Source organism: Nicotiana tomentosiformis, chromosome 11 (assembly GCF_000390325.3).
Source record: "Nicotiana tomentosiformis chromosome 11, ASM39032v3, whole genome shotgun sequence".
Classification (NCBI taxonomy): Eukaryota; Viridiplantae; Streptophyta; class Magnoliopsida; order Solanales; family Solanaceae; genus Nicotiana; species Nicotiana tomentosiformis.
The window spans coordinates 127611849-127638176 of record NC_090822.1 but is presented as its reverse complement, the minus strand read 5'-3'; the positions used below and the strand labels follow the sequence as shown (position 1 = coordinate 127638176).

General features: G+C 34.7%; 1 protein-coding gene across 1 annotated transcript; it reads right to left on the bottom strand.

Annotated features, from left to right (window-relative positions):
* Positions 1-8977: 8977 nt before the first annotated feature.
* LOC104112617 (5'-adenylylsulfate reductase-like 5) lies at positions 8978-15411 on the bottom strand. The gene is made up of 4 exons (XM_009622591.4): positions 14993-15411; positions 12205-12386; positions 11219-11343; positions 8978-9746 (listed from the first exon to the last, which is right to left on the bottom strand). The coding sequence occupies exons 1-4, from the start codon at positions 15143-15145 to the stop codon at positions 9313-9315; spliced, it is 894 nt and encodes a 297-aa protein (XP_009620886.1). The 5' UTR covers positions 15146-15411; the 3' UTR covers positions 8978-9312.
* Positions 15412-26328: the final 10917 nt, after the last annotated feature.

The window sequence follows — 26328 nt, the reverse complement described above, 5'->3', positions numbered from 1 at the left end:
CGTGGCCGGCCGTGGCATCGATCATACAGTCGATGTTGGGCAAAGGAAAAGAGTCTTTGGGGCATGCTTTATTCAAATCTTTGTAATCTACACACATTCTCAGTTTATTCTCTTTTTTAACGACTACCACTACATTTACTAACCAATCAGGGTATTTAATCTCTCGAATTAACCCTATTTTTAGGAGTTTAGATACCTCGTCCTTGATGAAAGCATGTTTTACCTCGGACTGGGGCCTCTTCTTCTGCTTGACCGGATTAATTTTTGGGTCCATGCTTAGTTTGTGAGTGGTTATTTCTGGTGGGATCCATGTCATATCAAGATGGGACCAAGCAAAACAATCTATGTTAACTATAAGAAATTGAATAAATTTTTTCCTGAGCTCAGTAGTTAGTCCCGTGCCCAGGTATACCTTTCGATCGGGCAAATGCTTGATTAATACAACCTGTTCCAACTCTTCGACCGTCGATTTCATTGCGTCGGAGTCATCAAGGATTATAAAAGATCGGGGAACCCCGTAATCATCGTCTTCGTAAGTCTTTTGCTTATCTGATTGGATCGTGACCGGAATCGGTAATTGCTATTTGGCCTTTGGGTTGGCGCCAGAATTCGGTTCCTTTGGTGTTATGAGCATTGATATCGGAATCACTTCTTCGATGGCAAACATCTCTTTTGCTGCCAGTTATTCCCCGTAGATTGTCTTGATCCCCCCTGGGACTGGGAATTTTAGCACTTGGTGAAGAGTTAAGGGTACTGTCCTCATGTGATGGACTCATGGCCTTCCGAGAAGGGCGTTGTACCTCATGTCCCTTAGATTACATAAAACTTGGCCTCTCGTACGATTTCGGCGGTATTGACCGGTAACGTTATCTCTCCTTTGGTAGTTTCATATGCCATGTTGAACCCGTTTAGGATTCGGACTGCTGGCACGATCCTGTCTGGTAGACCAAGTTGTTTTACGACCTTCGACCGAATAATGTTGGCCGAGCTACCTAGATCAATTAACATACGTTTAATTCTATTATTGTTTACGAGTATAGATATTACCAACGCATCATTGTAAGGTTGTACGACCCCTTTTGCCTCCTCGTCACTGGAAGATAAGACTCATTCCGGTATGTAATCTCGAGTTCGTTTATCCATGGTGATAGAGATTCAGGTGTGTTTCAACATTGGCGCCTTTGGGATATCGACTCCACTGATGATCATATTAATTACGTGTTGAGGTTTGATATGCTCTTATTTCGTCTGTCTGTTAGAATCCCTGTTCCTGAAATGATTCTTAGCCCGGTCGCTCAAGAACTCTCGAAGGTGCCGGTTATTGAATACTCGGGCTACTTCTTCTCCCAGTTGTCGACAGTCTTCTGTTCTATGACCGTGAATTCCATGATACTTGCATACCTAGTTGGGATCTCTTTGAGCTGGATCAGATTGTAGAGGTCGAGGCCATTTGGTATCCTTGATTTGCCCGATGGCTGATACGATGGTAGCTGCGTCAATATTAAAGCCTCAGTGCTTCTTTAGGCCCGTGGGCCTGTCACAACCGTTTTTGGTCATTAGCCCCCGGTTGTTTTGACCTTAGTCATTTCTTCTTTCGTTTCTTATGGGTTCTACCCTGACCCACTGTTCCTCCGCTCTCCATTATAGGGCCGATATCGATCCATGTTTGATCCTGGTTCACGATCGATGTCCCTCTTGGCTCTATCGTGAGTCCTAACGGGATATATAGACTCCGAAGGTGCCCCAAGTTGATCATCTTCGACTCTGATTTTCGATTGATACCGATTGTGTACATCGGCCCAAGTAACAACATGGTATTTTATGAGGTTTTGTTTTAATTGCAGCGAAGCCACCGAGCTTCGAATATTGAGTCCCTGACTGAAAGCGTGAACAACCCAATCATCAGCGACCAGCGACAGATCCATTCATTCCATTTGAAAAAAGGACACGAACTCCCTGAGCATCTCGTTCTCCTTCTGTTTGACTTTAAAAAGGTGTGATTTCCTGGTTTCGACCTTAATGGCACCTGCATGTACTTTTACGAAAGAGTTTGCAAGCATAGCAAATGAGTCAATAAAATTAAGAGGTAACTTGTGATACCATATCATGGCTCCCTTCGATAGGGTCTCCCCAAATATTTTTAACAAAACACACTCGATTTCGTCGTCTTCCAAGTCGTTTCCTTTGATGGCACATGTATAAGAGGTCACATGCTCGTTTGGATTGGTCGTTCCATTGTACTTAGATATTTCGGACATACGAAATTTTTTGGGGATCGATTTTGGGGCCGCGCTTGGAAGAAAAGGTTTTTGCACGAACTTCCTGGCATCCAGTCCCTTCAACATCGGGGGCGCTCCTGGGATTCCCTGGAATTATATGTTTCGACCTTTTTATCGTTCGCTTCGATCTTCTTTTTCCCTGATTCTACCCGCTTTGTCAGCTCCTCAAGCATTTTTATAATTGCGGGATTAGTCCTCGACTCTCGTTCATTCGATCTTATCACAGCTAGTTCCGTTCTGCGAGTGACTTCTTGCGATGGATCAAGTTCAACCCTGCTCGGTGCTTGGATTTGGCTCTGCAAATGAGCTATCGCCACTTGTTGAGCTTGCAGTATTTTGAAGATCATGCGTAGGCTGATCCCGTCTTCTTCAACGTTTTGTGTGTTTCGAGTTGCCGATCGGGCTCCACCGCGGACGCTATTTTCAGGGTCGGTAGACAAGTTTGCTTCGATGGCCACATGCGAATTTACATCAATCGGTTTTGCGGTCCGAATTCCAACGACATCAACGGGTGGCCCTGTGTTACAGGGCGTCGTGTTGTTATTCTCACCTTGATAACTTGATTCGTTGTCGATATGTAGAGGTGATAATTGAGAGTTTGTCATTTTTAGCCTGAAATCAAAGACACTTCAAAGAGCAAGTGTAAAGCAGTGTGCGTTATAGAGATTTGTATCAAATAACCATTATTATCCTTTAGCCCCACGGTGGGCGCCAAACTGTTTACCCCCGAAATCGGATAACAATTGAATTTATAAGCGATTTTAAAGATATGTGATCTAATTCGATACAAAGTGAGAAATCAGATCTAATATGGAAGAATAAGTAGAAATACAAATACAAACCATGCAAATTGAACAACTTGAGCCTCGTAGGATTAACTTCCTTCGAATTTAAATGTGATATTATTGAAGCCAGAAATGATATGAACAAAGCTGGAAAAAATAGTATCTTGCTCTCTGGAGTATGTTACAATGTGTCCCTCTATATTACTCAGTCCCCTATATATATTTAGGGAGATTAGGCTTTTAAGACATTATTTTATATGAAATTATGTAGACTGTTAGCTCCCTTTTTGACTTAATCCCGTGATTTCCGCTATAATGGTTAGTTAATGGTGAGAATCACGGATCCTTATCGGATGAGTTGGCAAAGCTCTTCTTCGAGGCCGTTAGAAGCAGGATAGGTCGTGCTTTGGTAAACTCGAGGGCAGATCTGATAGTCTTGTCGAATTTCGAACCTCGATATCGAGCTTGACTTCATCTATAACTTCGATCTCTTACAGATGAACCGAGCCTGATCTATAGTTCCAAATGCTCGATCAAGTATCGAGATCGGTTCTACCCGTATACAATTACTACTCCAATTTTCATTTAGTAATATGATATGATGTTACAGTCCAACGATTTTAGGTTTGCTTTGAAAGTCTTGCGCGATGAGACATTATGACTTTTCTGCGTTATACCTCTCACAGCATTTTGGTTAATATTCAAAGCAACCATCAGATAGAAAACGACCAAGTAACAATATCTCTTTGGCTAGTCTTCAAGAATAATTATTTGACAATTATTTTATTATTGATGGAATTAGAGGTTTTTTCTAGAAGCAAATTATGAAAAAGAATTGTTGTCACTAGAGACAATCCAGTGAAAATCGTCAAAGCTATAACTAATTCTCAACACTAACTACTTTTGTGTGATTAAGATGTTAATACAAGTTTATTGTCACGAATTAATTTTGTTATGTGCAAGACAATCAAATCACTTATTACATTGTTCACCTCAAATTAATTTCTTACTATAAACTGTTAGTCAATACTGTAAATGAAGTGGAAATTATATTAAACTTGTTAATCACCTGGGCGGAGCTAGAGCGTCGGGAGCGGGTTCGGCCGAACCCACTAATTTTAATTCGAACTCTATATTTGTCTTTAAAATTTTATTGAATATGTATAAACTATTAATTTAGAACTCAATAACTTCAAATGATTAGAATCCCGAACTCATAAGTTTGAAATCTTAGCTCCACCGTTGTTAATCAAATTTTCATATTTTATGTTCAACTTATTTTCTTTGTTTAATAATCATGTGGCATGCGCATGAACTGCTCACATTACTTTTTATCAGAGATGCCGAATATTACAAGAATTCAAACGTCAAAAAATACCAACTTACACCTACTTTGATTTGCCTTTTTACACTAACTCAATGAATGCATAGTATTCAAGAAACTGCGTATAAACAGTCAATTCCCTTCCCTTTTACGTAATTCATAAGCTATGTTATTCTCGTACTCCTTTACTATTCCCGGAATATTTATTGCACTTTCGCTTCGCCTATATATTCATATATTTTCCTTTATTATTTTTTCTAAGATAGGTTAACAGTAGTTTCCTTGTCCGTCATTTACCTAGCAGATCAATCATTGACAATATATCATTTCTATATATAATAATTAAATTAACCAAAAAATTAAAGTATCATTTAATTTATGCTTGCAAATAATTTCATGTAGCATTTTCACAATATTAAAGAAAAAGGAGAAAAAGAAATCACTAATAGTAAATTTAGCACAAGGTGACCACTATCCCTTTCGCTAATAAACTTTTGAAAAGTTTATACTAGTGAAAATTCCAAGAAAAACAAAACAGTGGTTAAGAAGACAGCTTTGAGGTGGTGACCCGCCAGTATTTTAATAAGAGATGTACTTTATAAACCACTCCATGTTACACTCTGTCAAATTTCGGGCAGCGGGCAGCCCTTCCTTTATTTGCTGTCACAATTTAAGTACTACACTACTTAATTAACTAAACTTTAACTTCTAAATAAAATAAAGTATGAGCTGTTAGAAGGGTGTGAACAATGTTAGTATTAGATACTCAGAGACAAAATTTAATATAGTTCAAGTTTTGTTCGCTTCATTTGGAAATTGGAACCAATAAATGGTAACAAAATTTTCCAATAGAGAAACACCAAATTCTAGCTTCAATTTCTAATATTAATTCATAAATGATGCTTCACTTCAACAGTAGTTGAGCTCAGCTATATGCATTTTTTTATTTATAATTTTACTATATTCCTATGTGTTCCATTCCAGTACAAACCTATTATAACCCTCTTTCTTTTGTTAAAAAACCAATATTCTTTGTAAAATCAATCTATTCATATGCTTTTTCCTTTAGTTCAATATATCGTTCATTCAAATAAATATTATTATCAAATATAAGTAAAATTTACTGCTTAAAACATTCAAAAAATTTAGTAAAGTTTTGCTTTAACATTTTGAAATATGAACAGAGATTATTTCATTTATCAATAAGTTATTTTGGATTTAGATACTTATAAGTAAGGAGAAAATAAGTCTTGTCAATCACTAATTAAAGACTTGAAATGTCCAACATAATTAAAATACTTTCACATGTGGTATCGCACTTTCAACCTGCCCGTAATTCTTCTTCGCTTTCCTACACCACACAGCAGCTATATATAAACACCATATTAGCCCATAATCTTCCTTCAGTAGAGTCTCTGCAGTTCCTCTTTGCATTTGCCTTTCAGCATTTTGCTCTCAAATAGGAATTTCAGAGTCTCTCTTTTTCTCACATTCCCAAATTTCTACAAGAAAATGGAGGGCATTAAAATGAAGATGTTTGTTGTTGCTGTCGTCATCATGATGATGGCTATCTCCGCCGTGAAGGGCGTCGCCGCCGCTGATTCTCCGGCACCTGCTCCGGCTTCCGATGCCACCATCTTCGTCCCCACCTTCTTCGCTTCGTTTGTTGCTCTTGCTTTTGCTCCTCTCTTCTAATTTAGCTCCATGTATTCTTGATTAAATCATGAGGGTCGTTTCGTAATTTCATTATTTTGTTTTGTTTTGTTTTGGAGTGACTCTTTGATTGTATTTTGTTAGTTTCATGTATTTTTGTGTAATATATTTGAAATTTTAGTGAGTTTTTAGGTTATTACTATTGATAAGAGATCTTGACTCTAGTGTTTGGCTTCATAATTTCATTTCTTTAATTATTTAGCTTTTAAAGATGACACTATTTTAAGATTCGTTCATTTAATATGGTAGAGATAATTATATGTTGCAAAAGTGATCAAACGACATCTTTACCTTAAAATTATAGTATGATGTTTTTCCCCCTAGTATATTTGAAGCTAATTTGGAAGGTAAATACTTCTTTAATATGCTTAGTTTCCTTAAAAGTGTACCGAATTGCAAAAATCTCAAGAAAGCAAAGGCACATTCTAATCAATTCAAAGTAAATTGAGAAAAATAAATTGACGAAAAAGAATCTTTATAAGCATCATATGTTGGACGATATATACTTTTTAAACCTCTTTTGTTATTCATTCTAGAAAGAACTCCAAACCTATAAATTTACTTTAAATTAAAGGCCTAACTAGTTGAACTACCTTTGGAGCCTTTTGTAAGGTGAAGTTCTTTATTAAAGTAACAAGTTGAGAGTGATTCCACTAATTGCTGTTGCAGTGGAATGTACAATAATGATTATTCTGAGAAATGTGAATTTCAAGTCTCCAAACATATGCATTTTCAAACCTCATAAGGTTACGATCATCTAAGAATTTCAAGAAAGACCACATGAGCAGCATGCAAGTTAATACTCAGCTTGCTTTTATTTGTGATGTTTTGACTTTTTACGCCTCTTAATAAATAATAAACAAAATGCATAATTTATCATGATACACATTAATTGATGCATATTTTTAGAATTAATGTTGTGGTATAACAGAAAAAAGGAAATTATCTAATCTTGATATGCTAAAAGTGACAAGTAAAAATAAAAATTTATTTTTAGAATACTGGACAAGTAAAAGTGAACAAAGGGATAACTACTCGTTTTACATGTAAGGAATCATTAGTTGTATAAACAGAGAGGGGTGAAAAGGAAAAAGAGCTAGATTGAGCTGAGTTTGCACGAACACCCCAATTATAAAAATAAAAAACAAAAAAAAGCAGCTAGAGATTTCTAAATTCGTTTAAAGTGGTAGCCTTACATGAAAACAAATCCTTATCCACGTAATATATTTGAAGGAAAAAAAAATGAAGCCCTACAATGTCCAGTGATTAGGTAATTACTTGAGAGAAGTGTAAAATGGGACAAAAGGGGTGGCGAAGTTCAAATTTCTAATTATTTGAATGGTCAAGTAAATTTAGGAATAGAAGAAGCAGAAGTGAGATTGAATAGATGCCATATAAATTAAGTGATATTTTTTGTTGAGTAGGAGCCATTGAAGAGAATTCTTTGGGCATCAATTGATGGTGACTCTTGAGTTGTATATGTGAACTAACAAGTTGTGCTCTTTATTGAAAGTTTCAATGAAAGGCCACCAAATTGTGCAAAATATGGACAACTCATCTCATAAATTTATAGCTACCAAGTTTGGCCAATGATGGACTTACGTGAGAATGCTGACATGAGTAATGAGAAATACAGTAAAAAAATATAATCGCTTGTCGGTGGAAGGTTTTTTGCGTTCAAATCTAAGAGACTCTTATGTGCTCGGGCACTTACTATTTTTAACCAAATCCTGTAACCAGTGGCGAAGCCACATGATCATAAGTCAAAAAAATTGTATTGTGTATATAGGTAAAATATTACGTTTTAGATGTATATAACACATATTGAACACCATTTGTCGGGAATTTTTTTCACTTCTTCCAAATTTGAATAACCTTGAAAAATTCCTAGTTTCGCCACTGTTTAGGAAACTAGCATTAACATACAAGTAACTTGACTGAACATTCTTTTGTGATTAGTAGCAACTCCAAAATGAGTATCCATGACCTAAAAATCTTGGGTCCACCATTGAATAAGGCTGCTAGCTAGGTGTTCTGATACTTTATATTTAAATCTTTTTTCCTATGAGCTGCTGCCACAAAATCTCATTTGATAAAGATTTACCTTAATGTATTAACTTTCCTATTTCTTTAGAAATAAATTAATGGGATGATCTCCTCTTTATGTTGCTAGATTTGCTTGTTTTGGTTTCCATGTGTGAATATAATTCACTTAAACCAAAAGTAGGAACTTTTGGAGCCATCACAAAAATGTCAAGGATCACTGCTAAAATTAAAAAGCCCTAGAATTTTTGGTTTTAGGCAAAATGTTTGAAGCTAGAATCCACTAATTCAAACCACCACATGGCTACAAAAGAGAAGATACTCCTCCTAAACAATATGCTAATATCTTTGATTAAACATGATGGATGTCTATCTATATTTCATTTGGGGTGCACATGGGGGAGTAAATAATGGCAAAGAGAAAAGGCCTAAACATATGATTAATCCATCCCTCAATAATTCTTCATCATCATCAAAATGCAGCTTCAAAACTTGGTTGGTTGGTTTGGACCTTTATCCCTAGATTATACTAAGTATACATATTTATCTATCAATGCCTTTTTTATCTTTATTCGAGTGAGTTTGTTCGTTTAAGAAATAGGTCAAAATTTACATCACTTGAACTATTAGTTGGGATATCCATGTATGTTACTTTTCTTACTTTGTATGGTATGAATTTCATTTCTTATTTCTGATGACAACCACAAAAGTAAACAATAAACACAAGATATTGATAACAAATGTTTACCCTGGCATTCAAGCTCAAAGAAACATCCAAGCTTAAGTAAGATTGTTGTCATGTTTCCATCTAAACTCTAATTCATGCACAGACAAATGACAATATACCATCACAGACAAATTCATGCACTGTTACAAGTCTCCCTCTTTCATCATGTAATAATATACATAGAAACCCTCTGTTCTCAAAATTTACAAGATTGTTGTCATGTTTCCATCTAAACTCTAAAGCACAAGAGCTTGGGTTACCTGCGTATTTGAAAACTTTCTGAAAAAGATAAGATACAACATGGGGCCGTAGCAACTAACCCAAAGGGGAAGAAATAAAAGGGAATGAAGAAAACCACTCTACTTGCTGTAGAAGCCAGATTCTGAGATCTAACTTCTCTGCTTTAGTGATAATCCGATGCAAGAGACAACGAGTAGTGGCTTACGAGTCTCCTGAGGAGGACACTCTTGCTGTTGACGTCTCTCCCAGCGAAACAGATGCCAAAGACGAAGCCCAAACTCGAGCATTCCTAGCACCTTTATGAAAGTTTCTTGTTTTGCTCAGCTTTAGCTTGCTCCAAGCCCTCTTGAGGTCAATCACGTGGAAAACGCGCCCCAAAAGCTGCCTTGACTCTCCAAAGATTCCCATGTTTAGATGAGGAATATATGCAACCCACAATGCTACTACATGAGCTACCAACCCAGGAAAGAAATAAAGGGACGCCCTAAACAATAGGAATGCAACCGACAGTACAAGGTAAGGTTCACTCAAGAGCAATTCCCTTAAAGAGGACCCTTTCCATTGCTGAAAAGCTTTGTGACCATCTGTCTTATAAGTAATTTGATGTTCAGTCACTTCTATCACAGGATCAAGCCCTGAAAACAAGCATAAATGTGTGAATTCTATACCATTAAGTTGAAAATGAGAAAGTGTAAAGCACTGATTTGTTGCATTCCATAAAAATAAGTATTTCTATTACTTATATAGCATGTGGATGCATGGTTAAACCCTGTATATATGCCAAATTAGCACTTCAAATTTTAGACTTTACTAAATAAAGCAGTCATTTTTGGGGGCAGGTGGGCCCTTACTGGTGTTCATTCGACAAGCTACAGCGAATTTTCTTGGCATTTCAGCAGTCTCATATTAAGGAATGTCCATCTGTGAAACTCCCAAGGATACCAAATCTCACTTCTATGCATCAGTTTGATTGGGATGTGGATATATACTTGGTCTTTGCGGACTTATTTCATCCTAACTTAATTCTTGTTCTTTCTGTTATGCAAACATGCGACAAATAATTGCAGGCATGCCTTTTGCTAATCTACAGTCAGCTTAGCAGCTAATGTTTAGCTCATCTAGTTCTCCAGTATCTTAAATGTTGATCCTCCAGATGCCTACAAGCTACAGCCACTTGATTACTTTTACCTAACTATATATCACATGGTCATGTTAATTTTGAAAAAAATGCAAAAGTAAAATGAAACAGAAAAGGGAAATAAGAATGTAAAGCCCACTACTATTCAGATTCTAGTTAAGTTTTTAGTTGTGGGATCTTCAGCTTGGGATCAAATCTAAATGTTAAGTAGGGCGGGGTTGTGCTTCAATATAATTGTATGGACCTTAAATTGAAGAATATACTGGGGTTACCGATTTTAGCTTTTCTTTGCTTCAACATTCAATTTTGCCAAAAGTGCCAAAGTGAGGAAAAGTTATAGGGGAGAACCCTGGCTTGCCAAAATAGAAAAAGCCCTTTCCCCTTTCTCTAATAATAAGGTAAGGTAGGATGCATTTTAGAGTATTCCATTCCGTTTTTCAGCTGGATCCGAACCTCTTGTTATTGTTCGGCCTGAAACAACTATATTCAGTAGAGAGAGGGGCTTTATCGAAAGGCTAGAAACTTTTATGTATATAGATATAGTGTGTGCATACAGGGTTTAGGTATGCCACTTAAAACAAAGAACCCCAAGTCAGTAAAGTAGTTAACCAAACACAAGTAACAAGTTAAGAAAAATCCTCACACATTGCAAATATTAATTGGCTTAAGCTATGAGCAAAGGCTAAGTGTAAAACATTTTAAAATCAGAATTCAGTTTTTTGGGGCCGATCCGCTCCATCTTTTCCTTAAAAAAATGGCACCGGGCTGAAAACCAAATGTAATGAAATTGAAAAGCTAAAACCATTCCACCACATTAATCAAAGCGCAATGACCTAATTTTAGGCTTGGCTAGTGTTTTGGAAAAGATGAAAAATGCTCACTCCTCCAAACAGTAAGGATGAACTCTTACTATTATGCCACCCAAGAGCAGGCAAAAAGAGAATATAGGCAAGCAATTGGAAAGGTCACCTGTAGTCCTCTTGTAGAAGTTCACAAGAGACTGAAGATCTTTCCGGCCATGATACCGCACTCTCATTGTCTGATTCACAATCAGTATTGCTGGAAAACTGTGAACTCCATATCTGGAGAAGACACTGCAGGTGAGAGGCAAGACACATGATTAGAATTGTGAGAAACAGCTGAAAGAGAGCAGAGAAGCTTGGGAGAGAGGAAAATGCTAAATACTTTTATCAATTTTCCTTTTATTGGGGAAACTGTATGATGTAGCACATATGCCTTATTATTGATGCACATAATAGTACTTATTTAATTGAAAGCATTTGTAGGTAAGGACTCAAAAAGGCTTCTGTCACTACGAGGAAATATTCATCTGATATTTACTTTTTTGATAAGGTATATTTATCTGACAGTTTCAATCTCATACTTTTCCCTAGACAAATTTCCATGCAGTACATCCACATCCTGAAAACAAAAAGGTAGAGTTGGGACGACATCCCAGGTACGGACGACCGGTGCACACCTAGGGCGGACCGGCCGGCCCATACCAAAGTCCAACTACGAGCTTTTTAACTGCAACAACTTAAATATATGCTATTGGAGCTCTTTGTGTGGGGTAACTACCCCGTAGGGATTAGTTTGATTGTACTATTTGAATTACGTGAAAGATGCGTACACGAGGTGACTAGTGTGTATACGGCCTTATATGTGGAAATTTTACCGGTTTAGACTCTTTGGACTGCCAGTATCAGTCATAGATGGCATGCTTTCAGCACTTTTTCAACTATTTAATTATTTAATATCCAGCACTGATTAAGTATTCTTAAAAGGGGCATAAAGGGGAGTCGGGGATCAGCAGTTTTCATAAATTTTAATGGCACCTTGTGAGCAGTTACTGCTGTATTGCACAAGTTCTAATGGTGGAGCAAAATGCTAATAGAGATGGCACGGCTTTAACATACTCAGAAAAGATATAATGTAGCAAAAATTGAACCCACCTAGGCATGGCTTTTGATTGCTCAACCATCACATGTCTGATTCGCGGGAACATGGAACTCAGAGCACCAAACTTTGATTTAACATCTGTAGAGAAAGGACACCACGAGGCGTAGAACAAAATAGCAGTAACATCATCTTTCTGACTGGACCCTAGAGCCTTGTCAAGTGATTCTCCATCCGTCTTTTGTGAGGAGATTGAATAAAGGCACAAAAATCAGGATAAAAAGAAAAATAACTATATTAAGATGCATGCCATAAAAAATAGAAGAACGTAGTTTACGTGAAGAATTATAAAGTTATTTATGAGAAATTAGGTCCACAATTCCCTCTCCTACACCATAAAAGAAAAAGAAAAGAAAACACAACCTAGCTCTCTTGCCCCAAGGAACAAATGGAAAGAAAATGATATTATAACAAATGTAAACTTTGGAAAACTGTAAAAGGAGATCTAAATGAGATCCATCCATTCAGCACAAACTGCATAACAAGGTTGCACACACTTCAGGCTGGAGATGAATTAATGTAAGAAAAGAATAAACATTCCTTACAAGTATCCAGGAGGAATTAAAAGACCGGCTATGGAGGTAGAAGCTAAATTTTGAAAACAACTTACGAATAAAAAAGCTTTCACATCAAAGAGAGAATAAGCCTGTTGCATTCAACACATAACAAGCCCCCCAAAAAGGAGCATTCCCAGAACCAAAGTGATGTATATTGCTGAGACACAAACAATCGCACACTGATGGACATTTATTTGGTACATCATCATCTAGAGAACCCACATTATAAGTTGAATAATCTATTTTTCAAAGATGATCCCAACATTACAAAACCATTTGAAGCCCCAACCGCAAGTTAGGTAAACATCCATTCAGCATAATAGAGCTTGACTACCAACTACTCCGTTCATTAAGCACTTGATGACCACTTCTTCATTCACTTACCTGATAACCTGAAAGCCGGTTCTTTTCCTAATTCTATTTCGGCTCATATACATGCCATTGTCACCCTTCAAACCAAGCTCTTGCCATCTTTAGCTTGTAGGAACCAGGAAGTTGTAATATAAGTGCCTTGCTTTAACTTGCATAGCAAGTGTGGATTTACTAGGACAAGAGAAGCATGGAGCCAGAGGAGGTTAAATAGAAACTTATTCTTGTGGATTCCCCCTTCCCTAATACTGTTGAAAAACATTCTAATGTTCACCTAGAGTGGAAATAACGCCACATTCTGATTGCAGCCAAGATAAAATGCCATGATTGATGTTTCACAATCAGTCAAATCATTATCAGCGGATGTTTGCTGATAAAAGAAAATAATCATTAGTAGCGGATGTCCATATGAGCACTCATCCTAAAGGACATTACATGAGTCACAGTCTGAGCCTAAAATTGTCCCGTCCACAAAAAACAATTTATAAATGCAACAGAAGCTGACCAGTTCACCTAACACTCTTCGAACACAAGTTTTCCTCTCTATGCACACTTCATTGTCTACTCTCGAAACAATAGAATACACTTTGCAACACTTGGCAAAGTTTCAAAACAAAATTAATCACATGACATTGAGCTTTTCCAACTCACAGGCTTCTCCAGGGGAGGAGGGGAGGCTGCTGATATCACTTACACATCTTTTTTATCTAATACATATATTCATGATAAAATATCCAAAAACCAATATTTCTAAACGCACTATTTACACTTCACTGTCTACTCTCGAGACATGAAATACAATTTCCAAACATATCTTCAAAAACAAAGTAAATGTCATTCCATCAAACAGTATCCTACTCATGGGCGCCTCTGCAATGATGGGGAGGCTATCAACAACAACAATAACAACTACACCTCAGTCAAAACATGTTTGGGGGGACTACCAATACAACTTAATACTCCAGATTACTTTGATCTGTTTCTCCAATCCTCAATAAAAAAAATCGTTCTATTGTAATTTCTTAATTCAAAGAAAATCTTTAGTTTTTCCATCTAAACTATGCTCAAATGATCAGCTATGCTGCAACAAGGAGTTACAAACAGGACCCTGAAACAGGAATGTTCAATACTTAATGATAGAATTTCCATATCACCGGTGACTTAAGTAATCTTTTCAACATCTACAGCAATATACATTACCAAATTCATATTTTTCAAAAGATGCTCCTAAACAATCAGCTGCAACTCCATGAGTAAGCAAAACTAAACCATGATTAGCTATTGAAAGTACTTAAAATGAGCTATGATGCAACAAGAGAGTTATAAAACTGCCCTCGAACAAAAAAGTGACAGCACATCTGAATACAAGTATCTCCACATTACCATGACTTGAAAAATCTGCAGATATAAGCTGCAGTATTTTCCCCAATACCTTATCTACTGAATCATAAGATAATCTCAAACCCCAAATTAACTTTAAAAATTCAATCTTTTAAAGCAAATATAATGAAATCAACAAAAACAGAAGCAACTCAATGAAAAATCACTTAATCACAAGTCATAATCAAACCATGATTAGCTATTGACAAAATAAACCCAATTAATCAAGGGGAAAAAACCCCAGCAAAGATTCTCACAAATCCTATAACAACTTCAAACCCCTAATAATCACCAAAATAAGCAAACCACTTCAAAAAAATGAAATCTTTAGCAAAACCAAACAGCAAATTTTTTTGAAAAATTCAACCCATTTCAATTAATCAACAAAACCTAAATATAAAAAATACCAGATATGTACTGCAACCAAAAAAAACAAAAAATCCGCAGAAAAAAGAAAGAGATAAAGAAATTAAATTACCTCAAAAAGCAAAGGAGGTGGAAAGGAGATCCGAAGAGGGCATTGAGACCTCAGATCGTAGAAAAACGTATTCGTATTATACGATGAAAATACGCATCCAAAAGCTGAAAATACATAACACAATACTACTATGTATCTCATCGACACCATCATCCTACAAACAACAAAAATCAATACTTTCTGATTTTCTCCTATAAAAAGAAACCCAAATAAAATTCCCTAAATATTAAATACAAAAAGGAAAATTCTTCCCCTCTTAGCCTCTCTTTAAGAAAATCTTGAAACTTTGGGTTATAAAGTCGCCTTCTTTTTTCATTTTATATTTTTTGTATGTATAGTGTCAATGTTCTGTCAAACCAGCTTTTCTTCTAAACCCTCTCTCTCACAGCAACTTTTTCGTCTTCGTACGATTTTGATTTAAAACTAATTTGGCTTTTCCATTTTTTGATATACTTTAATAAGGCCTATCTGATTTGTAATCTTGGAAAGTAAATATTAAAATATCTTCCTACTTTTGATAAAATAAAAGAAGAAATTACTTCTTTTCTTCTTCTTTTTTTGTGGTTATCTAGTTTTCCACCAAGCTACGGTTCAAAACATATTGTCTCGACTCACGAGTTTGAATAATATATGATCAATTAATTACTATTAATCAACAATAACAATCCAGTAAAATCTCACTAATGAGTTTGGGGAGGATAGTGTGTACGCAGACCTTACCCATACCCCGAAGAAGTAGAGTGGCTGTTTCCGAAAGACCCTCGGCTCAAAAAAAATAAAAAGACAAAATGACAAAAAAACAAAAGGAAACAATATTAGTATCACAACAACAATTATAGGATAAATATGAATACCATGAAATCCAGAAGAAAGATGCAAAGCAAAGGGAGACAATATTAGTAAATATTAGTATCACCACAACAATCATAAGGAAAATAGGAACACCATGAAATCTAGAAGAAAGATGCAAAGCAAAAGCGATAGCTAGTAAATAGGACATGCACTGAAAAGCGAAATAGTAAGCCACAACATTGCCAATAGCTATCTTAGACAAAAACCCTACAAGGCTAGTCCCACAGTGGTACGAAGTAAGGCACGACTCAACTACCTCCTAACCTACAACCCTAATACTCGACCTCCACATCTTCCTATCAAGTGCCATGTCCTCGAAAATCTGGAGTCTCGCCATATCCTGCCTGATTAATTACTATTAATCGAGTATAATATTTTTTGTAAAAAAGTAATAAATATTATATTAAGCTATATAATATTTTGTGATATTTAATTTATATTCTAATCATCCCAAATGACAAAAAAGTTAAGAGCACAAATGTTGAGACACTTGCAATTTATTATTATTTTAATATTTAAGAATTACATAAATTCTAAATCACAATTCTTATATTTTGAAGAATCATAATTATAGTAACAATAATATTTTTATTGAAATAGCAAGGGGTCACAAGGTATCCCTTAATTAGTTATCTTATCCTCCCACGAGATAATAAAATATTACTAACTAATAATTCTGAGATTAGTTATATCATAATTTTATCTCAATCAAATTTAGGATAAACATGTCTTAAATTTAATTTCGAGATTAATTATTTTCCCTCGTACAGATCAACCCTAATAATGCAATTCTTCTAGGGTGGATGGAACATAAAAGGGTTGAATAAATTGATCAATTTTGACAATTTAACCAAAGACCATACCAAGCCCAACCAACTTATCTATAAAAAAATATAAAAATATGTAGAACTTATTTCCATACTGGCCATTATTCTAATTACTAATCTTATGATACGCGCTCTGCGCGTGTACCTACGTCGGTAATAATATGCTTTCATTATAAAACTAAATTTGTTTAAAATATAAGTTACTGAAAATAATAAATGTTGATCATATTTAGCTTGCTCAATAAATGAGAAATATGACTTTGATTCTTGGTGTTTCTGCGGGCTATCGAAGTTATGTAGTTGACTTTTTTTCTCCCTCCATCTCTCCGCCTCTTCTATATTTTTAATTATTTTTTGTTATTTGTTCTGATTATTGAGTGTTGTTTAAAAATACTATACAAAAATCCACGAAGAAGATAATTTTGTTTGAGTAAACAATTAAAAAGGTTTAAAAATAATATTAAATGGATTATAGTCATGGTATGACCAAAAAAAAGAATTATGGTCATCGTTATATTATTCAAATAAGAAAATATTTCATATGATGTAAATCTTGAGTGCTTTTAAAATTTAAAATATCAACACTTCCAATATATATAGAGTTTAATTTAAAGGAGGAAGAATTCAGAATGTTAAAAAGTGATGAGTATTTTTGTTATGAATCTTAATTATTATTATTTTCACTTTCCAAATAGGAGTTAGGTGAAATTGGGACTGATATTGGGATGAAACACTTGTATAACGGACTTGGACTTAGCTTTATGCGCGAACTTATCCTAAAGTTCTTGTACAATTATGTGTAATTAGCTTTGTAAGTAGATCAAAAATTCATTAACAACCCTTTGAATCGTCTAAAACTCTCTTTATTAATAATATTTTAAAAATTAAAAACACTAATATCGTGTCATGGCTGTAAATTTGATAGAACCTTCCTTCCGAATTTTTTTTCGTATTTTAACTTTTGTTTGGTCTGTATTTATTTTATTTTGTTTGATAACAATATCTATGTATTTGTGGATTACGCAACTTATAATTTAATAGTTATTATTATTTGGTAACAACTTACAAATAACTATATTCACTAATATTCATTTTAGTAATGAATCCGAGTATTTAATTGTTTGTTAATCTATACTATATTAAAAGTACGAAAACCCTTAGCGAAATATCGTTCGTCTTTTATACCCTCTAAATTAGTTTCACACTAGACAAAATAGTCATTTATTATTTTTTCCATTTTTAGAAATTTGAAATCAACTAAAATTTTAGTTATTATATTCTTTCCGTATTTGAATTAAGTAAAAGTCCTCATATTTAGACTTCAACCGACATGTAACAAGTTAACTAAATCAAAACTACTAACGTTATTGTCCAAAGCAAAGTAAACCTCTTTTGTTAAAAATCCTTCAAAAATTTAAAAGTAAAAAAAAAAGGAATTTAAATTGAATATTGTTATAAATCTGTATTGCTGTAATAAACAATTAAACTTTCTGAAATATATAAATAAAACAGAAAGTTAGTAATACTTGTTTAACGAAATAAATTCTGGAAAAACAGTATAGGAATAAATCGAGCCCACTGAATACACAGTGTGTCCTTAAGAAAATTATTCCCCTCAAGTGCCCGAGGTGCTGCAATATATCCTCCCAGGATAGAACGATTTAACTCACCGGAGTGTTGGCGAGCCACTCGAAGTCTGTAAAACACACTGGATTTTTTGTGCAGAAGAAGAAGAAGAAGCTCAGAAAATTTCATAAGAAAAGATTCTGGGATTCAAACTCTATTTATAGAGTTGCTGGCATTATTTCTAAAAAGGTTTGCAACCTTTCAGAAACAGCCATGGCTGTTGGAACAGGATTGTTTGAAATATTACGGGAAAATGGATTTAAAATAATTCGGGAAAGAAAACGGGCCTGACCGGACCAGGTCGCGGGTCATGGGTTATTCCGGATTGAATTTTTCGTTAATTATTTAATTAATTAATTAAATAATTGAAAGGAATTTTGTCTAAAAAGATTAATCAATCAATCGATCTTTGACCAAATCTAAATCCAACCGAAGCCGAGCGAGCGAGCGACGACGGCGCGAGGTTTGCCTTCTTCTTAACTCTTTAAGAGCTAGAAAAAGAGCAATTATATATATATACCCATCAAAAGCCTTTTCTTTCTCCAATATGGGACAATGTCCCTTTGCCAAGGAGGGAAACTCAAATATTTCATTTTCTCCTCCATTTCTCATTCACCATCTTTTAAGCTACATAAGCTTAAAATCCCAATAATCCTCCACATGAATGGGGAATTGCTAAAAAATAAAGGAATGCAAGGACGCGTGTGTGTTTTACATGCAAGAATTAATTGCATCTAGATAAGTAGGTTTCCCTTTAAACTTTCCGTAGTGAACTTATATCGGATATACTCGGTAAATCGGTAGATTTGATATCTTTGAACCGTCGAGCTTTGTTGTATACCTAGACAATATAAGTCACACAATCAATCCTTAACCATCTATGGTTCTCACGATTGTGTTCGTTTCAGCCATGAACACCGTCTGGTTTTATGAGTGCTTAGAGAATGGCCTTTACTTTCATTCCCCTTTAAACGGCTTACACTTCGCACTCACATAGGTGATTTCTAAACATGTAATCCTATAGACACACTATCTGGTCATATCCTGTCAGACTTAGCAAATCATTAAAAAACCTTTAAGCTTTGTTGACTCGCCGAAAAGCCTTAATGCTTTACCTCGATTTCTGAACATTGTCTTCATCACGAGAATGGGTTGAGTTATTTGACAATGTTGAACCGTCATTCATAACTTTGTTTAATCTCTTTGAACCTAGCTCGTGGGATCTCCAGTCTGCTAGGTAGAGTTACCGCCATGATGACTTGTCATAGACCTTAATTCCATTCCCTTTGATGATCTTTCAACTGCCTCTTTAGATAGGCCTTTTGTAAGTGGATCCGACATGTTATCTCTTGAATTTACATAGTCAATTGTGATAACACCTCTAGAGAGTAGTTGTCTAACGGTATTGTGTCTCCGTCGTATATGACGAGATTTTTCGTTATACATAACGTTCCCTGCCCTGCCTATTGCCGCTTGACTATCACAATGTATACAAATAGGTGCCAAAGGTTTGGGCCAAAATGGAATATCTTCCAAGAAATTTCGGAGCCATTCAGCTTCTTCACCGGCCTTATCTAAAGCTATGAATTCAGATTCCATTGTAGAACGGGCGATGCATGTTTGTTTGGATGATTTCCAAGACACTGCTCCACCCCCAATTGTGAAAACATATCCACTCGTGGATTTAACTTCAGATGATCCAGTGATCCAATTTGCATCACTATATCCCTCGATCACATAGGAATATTTGTTATAATGTAAAGCGTAATTTTGGGTATGTTTGAGATACCCCAAAACTCATTTAATTGCCATCCAATGTATGTGATTGGGATTACTTGTAACCGACCCAGTTTACTAATAGCACATGCTATATCTAGTCGCATACAATTCATGATATACATCAAACTTCCCAATACTCTTGCATAATCCAGTTGTGAGTCACTTTCACCTTCATTCTTTTGAAGTGCATAACTCACGTCAATTGGAGTCTTGGAAATTTTGAAATCCAAATACTTGAACTTGTAAAGTACCTTTTTAATGTAGTGAGACTGTGATAATGCTAGACCTTGTGGAGTCTTGTGAATTCTGATTCCTAAGATCGCATCAACAACTCCTAAGTCTTTCATATTGAATTTGCTAGTCAACATGCGCTTAATAGCATATATATCTCCCATGTTTTTGCTCATTATCAACATGTCATCAACATATAAACAAACAATGACTTCATGACCTGGAGTATTTTTAATGTAAACACATTTTTCGCACTCGTTGATTTTAAACCCACTTGCCAACATTGTTTGGTCAAATTTGGCATGCCATTGTTTGGGTGCTTGTTTAAGTCCATAAAGTGACTTAACAAGTTTGCACACTTTTTTTTCTTTATTAGTTACCACAAACCCCTCAGGTTGTTCCATGTAAATCTCTTCCTCTAATTTTCCATTTAAGAAAGCTGTTTTAACATCCATTTGATGGATTTCAAGACCATACACGGCCGCTAGTGCCACTAACACCCTAATAGATATTATCCTCGTTACTGGAGAGTAAGTGTCAAAGTAATCAAGGCCTTCCTTTTGTCTATAACCTTTGACAATAAGTCTTGCCTTATATTTGTCAATAGTGCCATCAACTTTCACTTTCCGTTTAAAGATCCATTTCGAACCTAAAGGCTTATTTCCCGGAGGAAGATCTACCAATTCCCATGTATGGTTCTCCAAAATTGATTGAATCTCACTATTGACTGCCTCTTTCCAAAACGTTGAATCAGAATATGACATAACTGCTTTAAAAGTTTGAGGCTCATTTTCAAGCAAGAATGTCACAAAATCTGGTCCAAAGGAAGTAGATGTTCTTTGACGTTTGCTACGCTTTGGATCTTCTATACTTGGAGTATTTTTCTTTGGTTCTTCCCGAGGTCGTTTAGGTCTTTCACTTAACGATTCACATTCAGTATTATACGGATAGATGCTTTCAAAGAATTCAGCATTATCTGATTCCATTACTGTATTAATGTGAATTTCGGGAATATCAGATTTATAAACCAAAAACTGACATGATTTACTGTTTGTAGCATATCTAATGAAAATGCAATCAACCATTTTTGGTTCGATTTTAACACTTTTAGGTAAAGAAACTTGTACTTTTGCTAGACACCCCCACACTTTGAAATATTTCAAGTTGGGTTTTCTTCCTTTCCATTTTTCATATGGAATAGATTGCGTTTTGCTGTGGGGTACTCTGTTGAGTATTCGGTTAGCTGTAAGGATAGCTTCGCCCCACAAACTCTGCGGTAATCCGGAACTTATTAATAAAGAATTCATCATTTTCTTTAATGTCCGATTTTTCCTTTCCGCAATTCCATTGGATTGAGGTGTGTAAGGTGCAGTAGTTTGATGGATAATTCCATATTCCGAACATATTTCTGCAAACGGAAATTTATATTCTCCACCCCTATCACTTCTAATCATTTTGATCTTTTTATTCAATTGATTCTCCACTTCATTCTTGTATTGCTTAAATACTTCAATTGCTTCATCCTTACTATTAAGCAAATAAACATAACAATATCGAGTGTAATCGTCAATAAAAGTAATAAAATACTTTTTCCCACCTCGTGATGGTGTCGACTTCATATCACAAATGTTAGTATGAATTAAGTCTAAAGGATTTGAATTCCTTTCAATAGACTTATAAGGATGTTTTACAAACTTAGACTCAACACATATTTGACATTTTAATTTATTACACTCGAATTTAGGCAATACTTCTAAACTAATTAACTTCTGTAAGGTTTTGTAATTGACATGTCGTAAACGAATATGCCATAAATCATTTGACTCCAATAAATAAGAAGAAGCTGAAATTTTATTCATACTGTCAACAACCATTACATTTAGTTTGAAGAGGCCCTCTGTGAGGTAGCCCTTTCCAACATATATTTCATTCTTGCTTACAACAGCTTTATCAGAAACAAATACACATTTGAATCCACTTTTAACAAGCAAAGAAGTAGAAACTAAATTCTTCCTAATAGTAGGAACATGAAGAACGTTGTTGAGCGTTAACACCTTGCCGGAAGTCATCTTCAGGAATATCTTCCCATAACTTTCAATCTTGGTTGTGGCAGTATTTCCCATGGAAAGCTCTTCTTCGGGACCAGTAGTAGAGTAAGTCACAAATGCTTCCTTGACAGCACAAACATGTCGAGTGGCTCCAGAGTTAATCCATCACTCCTTCAGATTTCCAACTAGGTTGCATTCCGAAAGCATTGCACATAGATCATCAATGTCATCATTATTCTCCACTATGTTGGCTTGTCCATTCTTCTTATACTTTTCGGGAGACGACAATCAGGGGCTTTGTGACCGGTTTTTTCACAATTGTAGCAGCTGCCCTTGAATTTTTTTTTGTTCTGCTCCTTAGTCTGTCCAGAAGACCTCTTTCTCTTCTTACTTTTTGGAGCAGTCTCCTCAACGATATTAGCTCCCATGATCGTTGAATTTCCACAAGACTTCTTCTTGGCCGTTTTGTTGTCTTCCTCAATCTTGAGACGAATCACAAGATCTTCCAACTTTATTTCTTTGCGATTGTGTGCTTAAGATAGTTCTTGAAATCTCTCCACGAAGGAGGCAATTTTTCAATCATTACAGACACTTGAAATGCTTCATTCACGACCATACCTTTAGCAATAAGGTCATGAAAAATAAGTTGAAGCTCCTGAACTTGGGTTCCAACAGTTTTGCTGTCTATCATTTTATAATCTAGAAACTTGGTAACCACGAACTTCTTCAAGCATGCATCTTTAGTCTTGTACTTCTTCTCAAGTGCGTCCCATAATTCTTTCGAAGTATTCATCGCACTGTACACATTGTACAAGTCATTCTCTAAAGCGCTTAAGATATAGCCTTTGCAAAAAAAATCTACCTGCTTTCACGCCTCAACAATCATGAATTTTTCGTTGTCCGGCATGTCCGCAGCAGGCACTGGAGGTTCTTCACTAGTAATTTTCTGCATACCAAGTGTGGTAAGCCAGAAGAACACCCTTTGCTGCCATCCTTTGAAGTTGGCTCCGGAAAATTTTTCCGATTTCTCTACCGGTGGAACAACAGTCCGGCTTGACGAGGCTATCGTCGTTGCCGCAACAGTCGCAGAAGAATTTCCGTTGTCAATTGCCATTTCTCACTGTAAACAACAGAAGAATTCAATTAATGGCAAAACCAGAACAGTAAACAATACTGTTATTAACAAAAAAAAAACAGTATGTATAATAAATAAAACCGAAGTTTTTTATATACTGTTTCACAGAAAACGATGAAATTTTTATGTTCTTCAAATCGTTTTATGAATTTCAATACTCTGATGAAGTTTTTTATATCTTCAAATCAGAATAGTAAAATTCAGAAGGAGTAAAAAATCACACAGGTTTTAATCTCCACAAATAAAATACAGAATATAATAAAATAATTTTCTTAAGATTGTTATAAATCTGTATTGCTGTAATGAATAATTAAACTTTCTGAAATATATAAACAAATCAGAAAGTTAGTAATACTTGTTTAACGAAATAAATTCTGAAAAAACAGTATAGGAATAAATCGAGCCCACTGAATACACAGTGTGTCCTTAAGGAAATTATTCCCCTCAAGTGCCCGAGGTACTGTAATATATCCTCCCAGGATAGAACGATTTAACTCACCGGAGTGTTGGCAAGCCACTCGAAGGCTGTAAAATATACTGAATTTTTTGTGCAGAAGAAGAAGAAGAAGAAGCTCAGAAAATTTCGTAAGGAAAGATTCTGGGATTCAAACTCTATTTATAGAGTTGCTGGCATTGTTTATGAAAAGGTTTGCAACCTTTCAGAAACATCCATGGCTGTTGGAACAGGGTTGTTTGAAATATTACGGAAAAATGGATTTAAAATAATCCGAAAAAGAAAACGGGCCTCACCGGACCGGATCGCGGGTCATGGGTTATTCCGGATTGAATTTTTCGTTATTTAATTAAATAATTGAAAGAAATTTTGTCCAAAAAGATTAATCAATCAATCGATCTTTGACCAAATCCAAATCCAACCGAAGTCGAAGCTGTTGGAACAGGGTTGAAGCGGATTGAATTTTTCGTTAATTATTTAATTAATTAATTAAATAATTGAAAGGAATTTTGTCTAAAAAGATTAATCAATCAATCTTTGACTGAATCCGAACCCGAGCGAGCGACGACGTCGCGAGGCTTGCCTTCTTCTTAACTCTTTGAGAGCTGGAAGAAGAGCAATTTTATATATATATCCATCAAAAGCTTTTTCTTCCTCCAATATGGGACAATGTCTCTTTGCCAAAGAGTGAAACTCAAATATTTCATTTTTCCCTCCATTTCTCATTCACCCTCTTTAAGCTACACAAGCTTAAAATCACAACAGATATTGCCAATATTTGGGAATCTAAATTCATAATTTACCACTTTTACTTTTTTTGAAACTTTTTATCATTTTACTTAGTTAAAAAAGAATTTTATTTCCAGCTCAAAAATATAAATAGTTCATAATAATAAGTAATACAACACTGAATTTGCATTAGAATGGAAGATCTAAAACTTTCAGTTGTAGTTAAATTCGAATGTGTGAAGCCTTTATCGGAAGATAAAAATTAATCAGTATAATTAGGATACATTTTGTTTTTACTATTTCTTTTTATTAACTCTAAGGGTTTACTAAAAATTATTCTTATAATAAATTAATAATAAGCATTAATTTTCTACCTTAAGTTTGCGTACGATAGACCCTTGTGATCATGTCCTTTATTGGATTCCACGTATAACGGGAGTTTAGTGCACTGACTGTCCTTTTATTAATTTTCTACCTTTTTATGACAATTATTTTATTTCAATCTAAAAATAAATTTAGTTAGATTTGAATATTACCATCCAATTAAATTCTTCGCATGATAACTAAACTTAATATATGAACTCTCTTTTTATTTTTGGTATTTTCAATTTGAGTTCCAACAAGAATAAGATGAAGTTCATATTAGGTACTTGAGCAAATATAGTTCATATTTATATACGTGCAAATCAAACAATTATCATTTTCAGAAACTCACATTTTTTTCTTAAATTTATTTTATAACTCAAGTGTAATTAGTTAATATAATATTTATGTAATTTTTTAGTAATATATATTTATTGAGACGGGATACTATCGTAAGACTAGTTTATTAAAAAGCTTAGCGAAAGCACACACTCCTAAGTCGTGTTATATAATTGTGATTTATTCCTCTAAGACCGTTTTCTAATTTATTTAATTTGCAACTTGGTTGGCTCATAAAAAATATCAATAATGAAACTACTGTTGTTCGAGAAAAAAAAGATTGAATTACTCTATTAAAAAATATTTTTGTGTTTACTTTTTGAATAAAAAAAATACTTTTACTACTATTTTATTATTATTATTATTATTATTATTATTATTATTATTATTATACACTTATGTTTACTACTATTACTATTCTTATTTATTTTGGTACGATAATAATATGAGCTGAGTTTAAAGAAAAATATGATGATTTATATAACTGACCACAATTTTGTTTGGGACTAAAGGGTATTATTATTGTTTTTTTTAAGAGGCTAGATGACAGTTTCTTCCTAAGATGATATTTTTTAAAATAATTTGTTTATTGTTAGAACGTCGTAGCAAGGGTATATCACGGTACTTTAATTTATAAGCTTTTGTATTAATCACAGCCTATGTTTGAACTCTTAATATTTATTTCAACATTGTACTTAGCCTTTAAATTTTATAATCCTAAAGTTTTAGTATTTTTATGCTAATTATGTGTTAATTATATGGTTGGAACTCAAATAGGCGCCTACATTAAGTGTACCATACGAGGTTCTTTAATTATGTTTTCAAATATTACATAATCTTAGGATTTCCTATATATTTCAAATATGTAAAATTGAGTAATTACAATTTTAGTTATTTTTATTTTCAATGTCCTAAATATTAGGTAAAATATTATTAAATAACTATTATCTCTA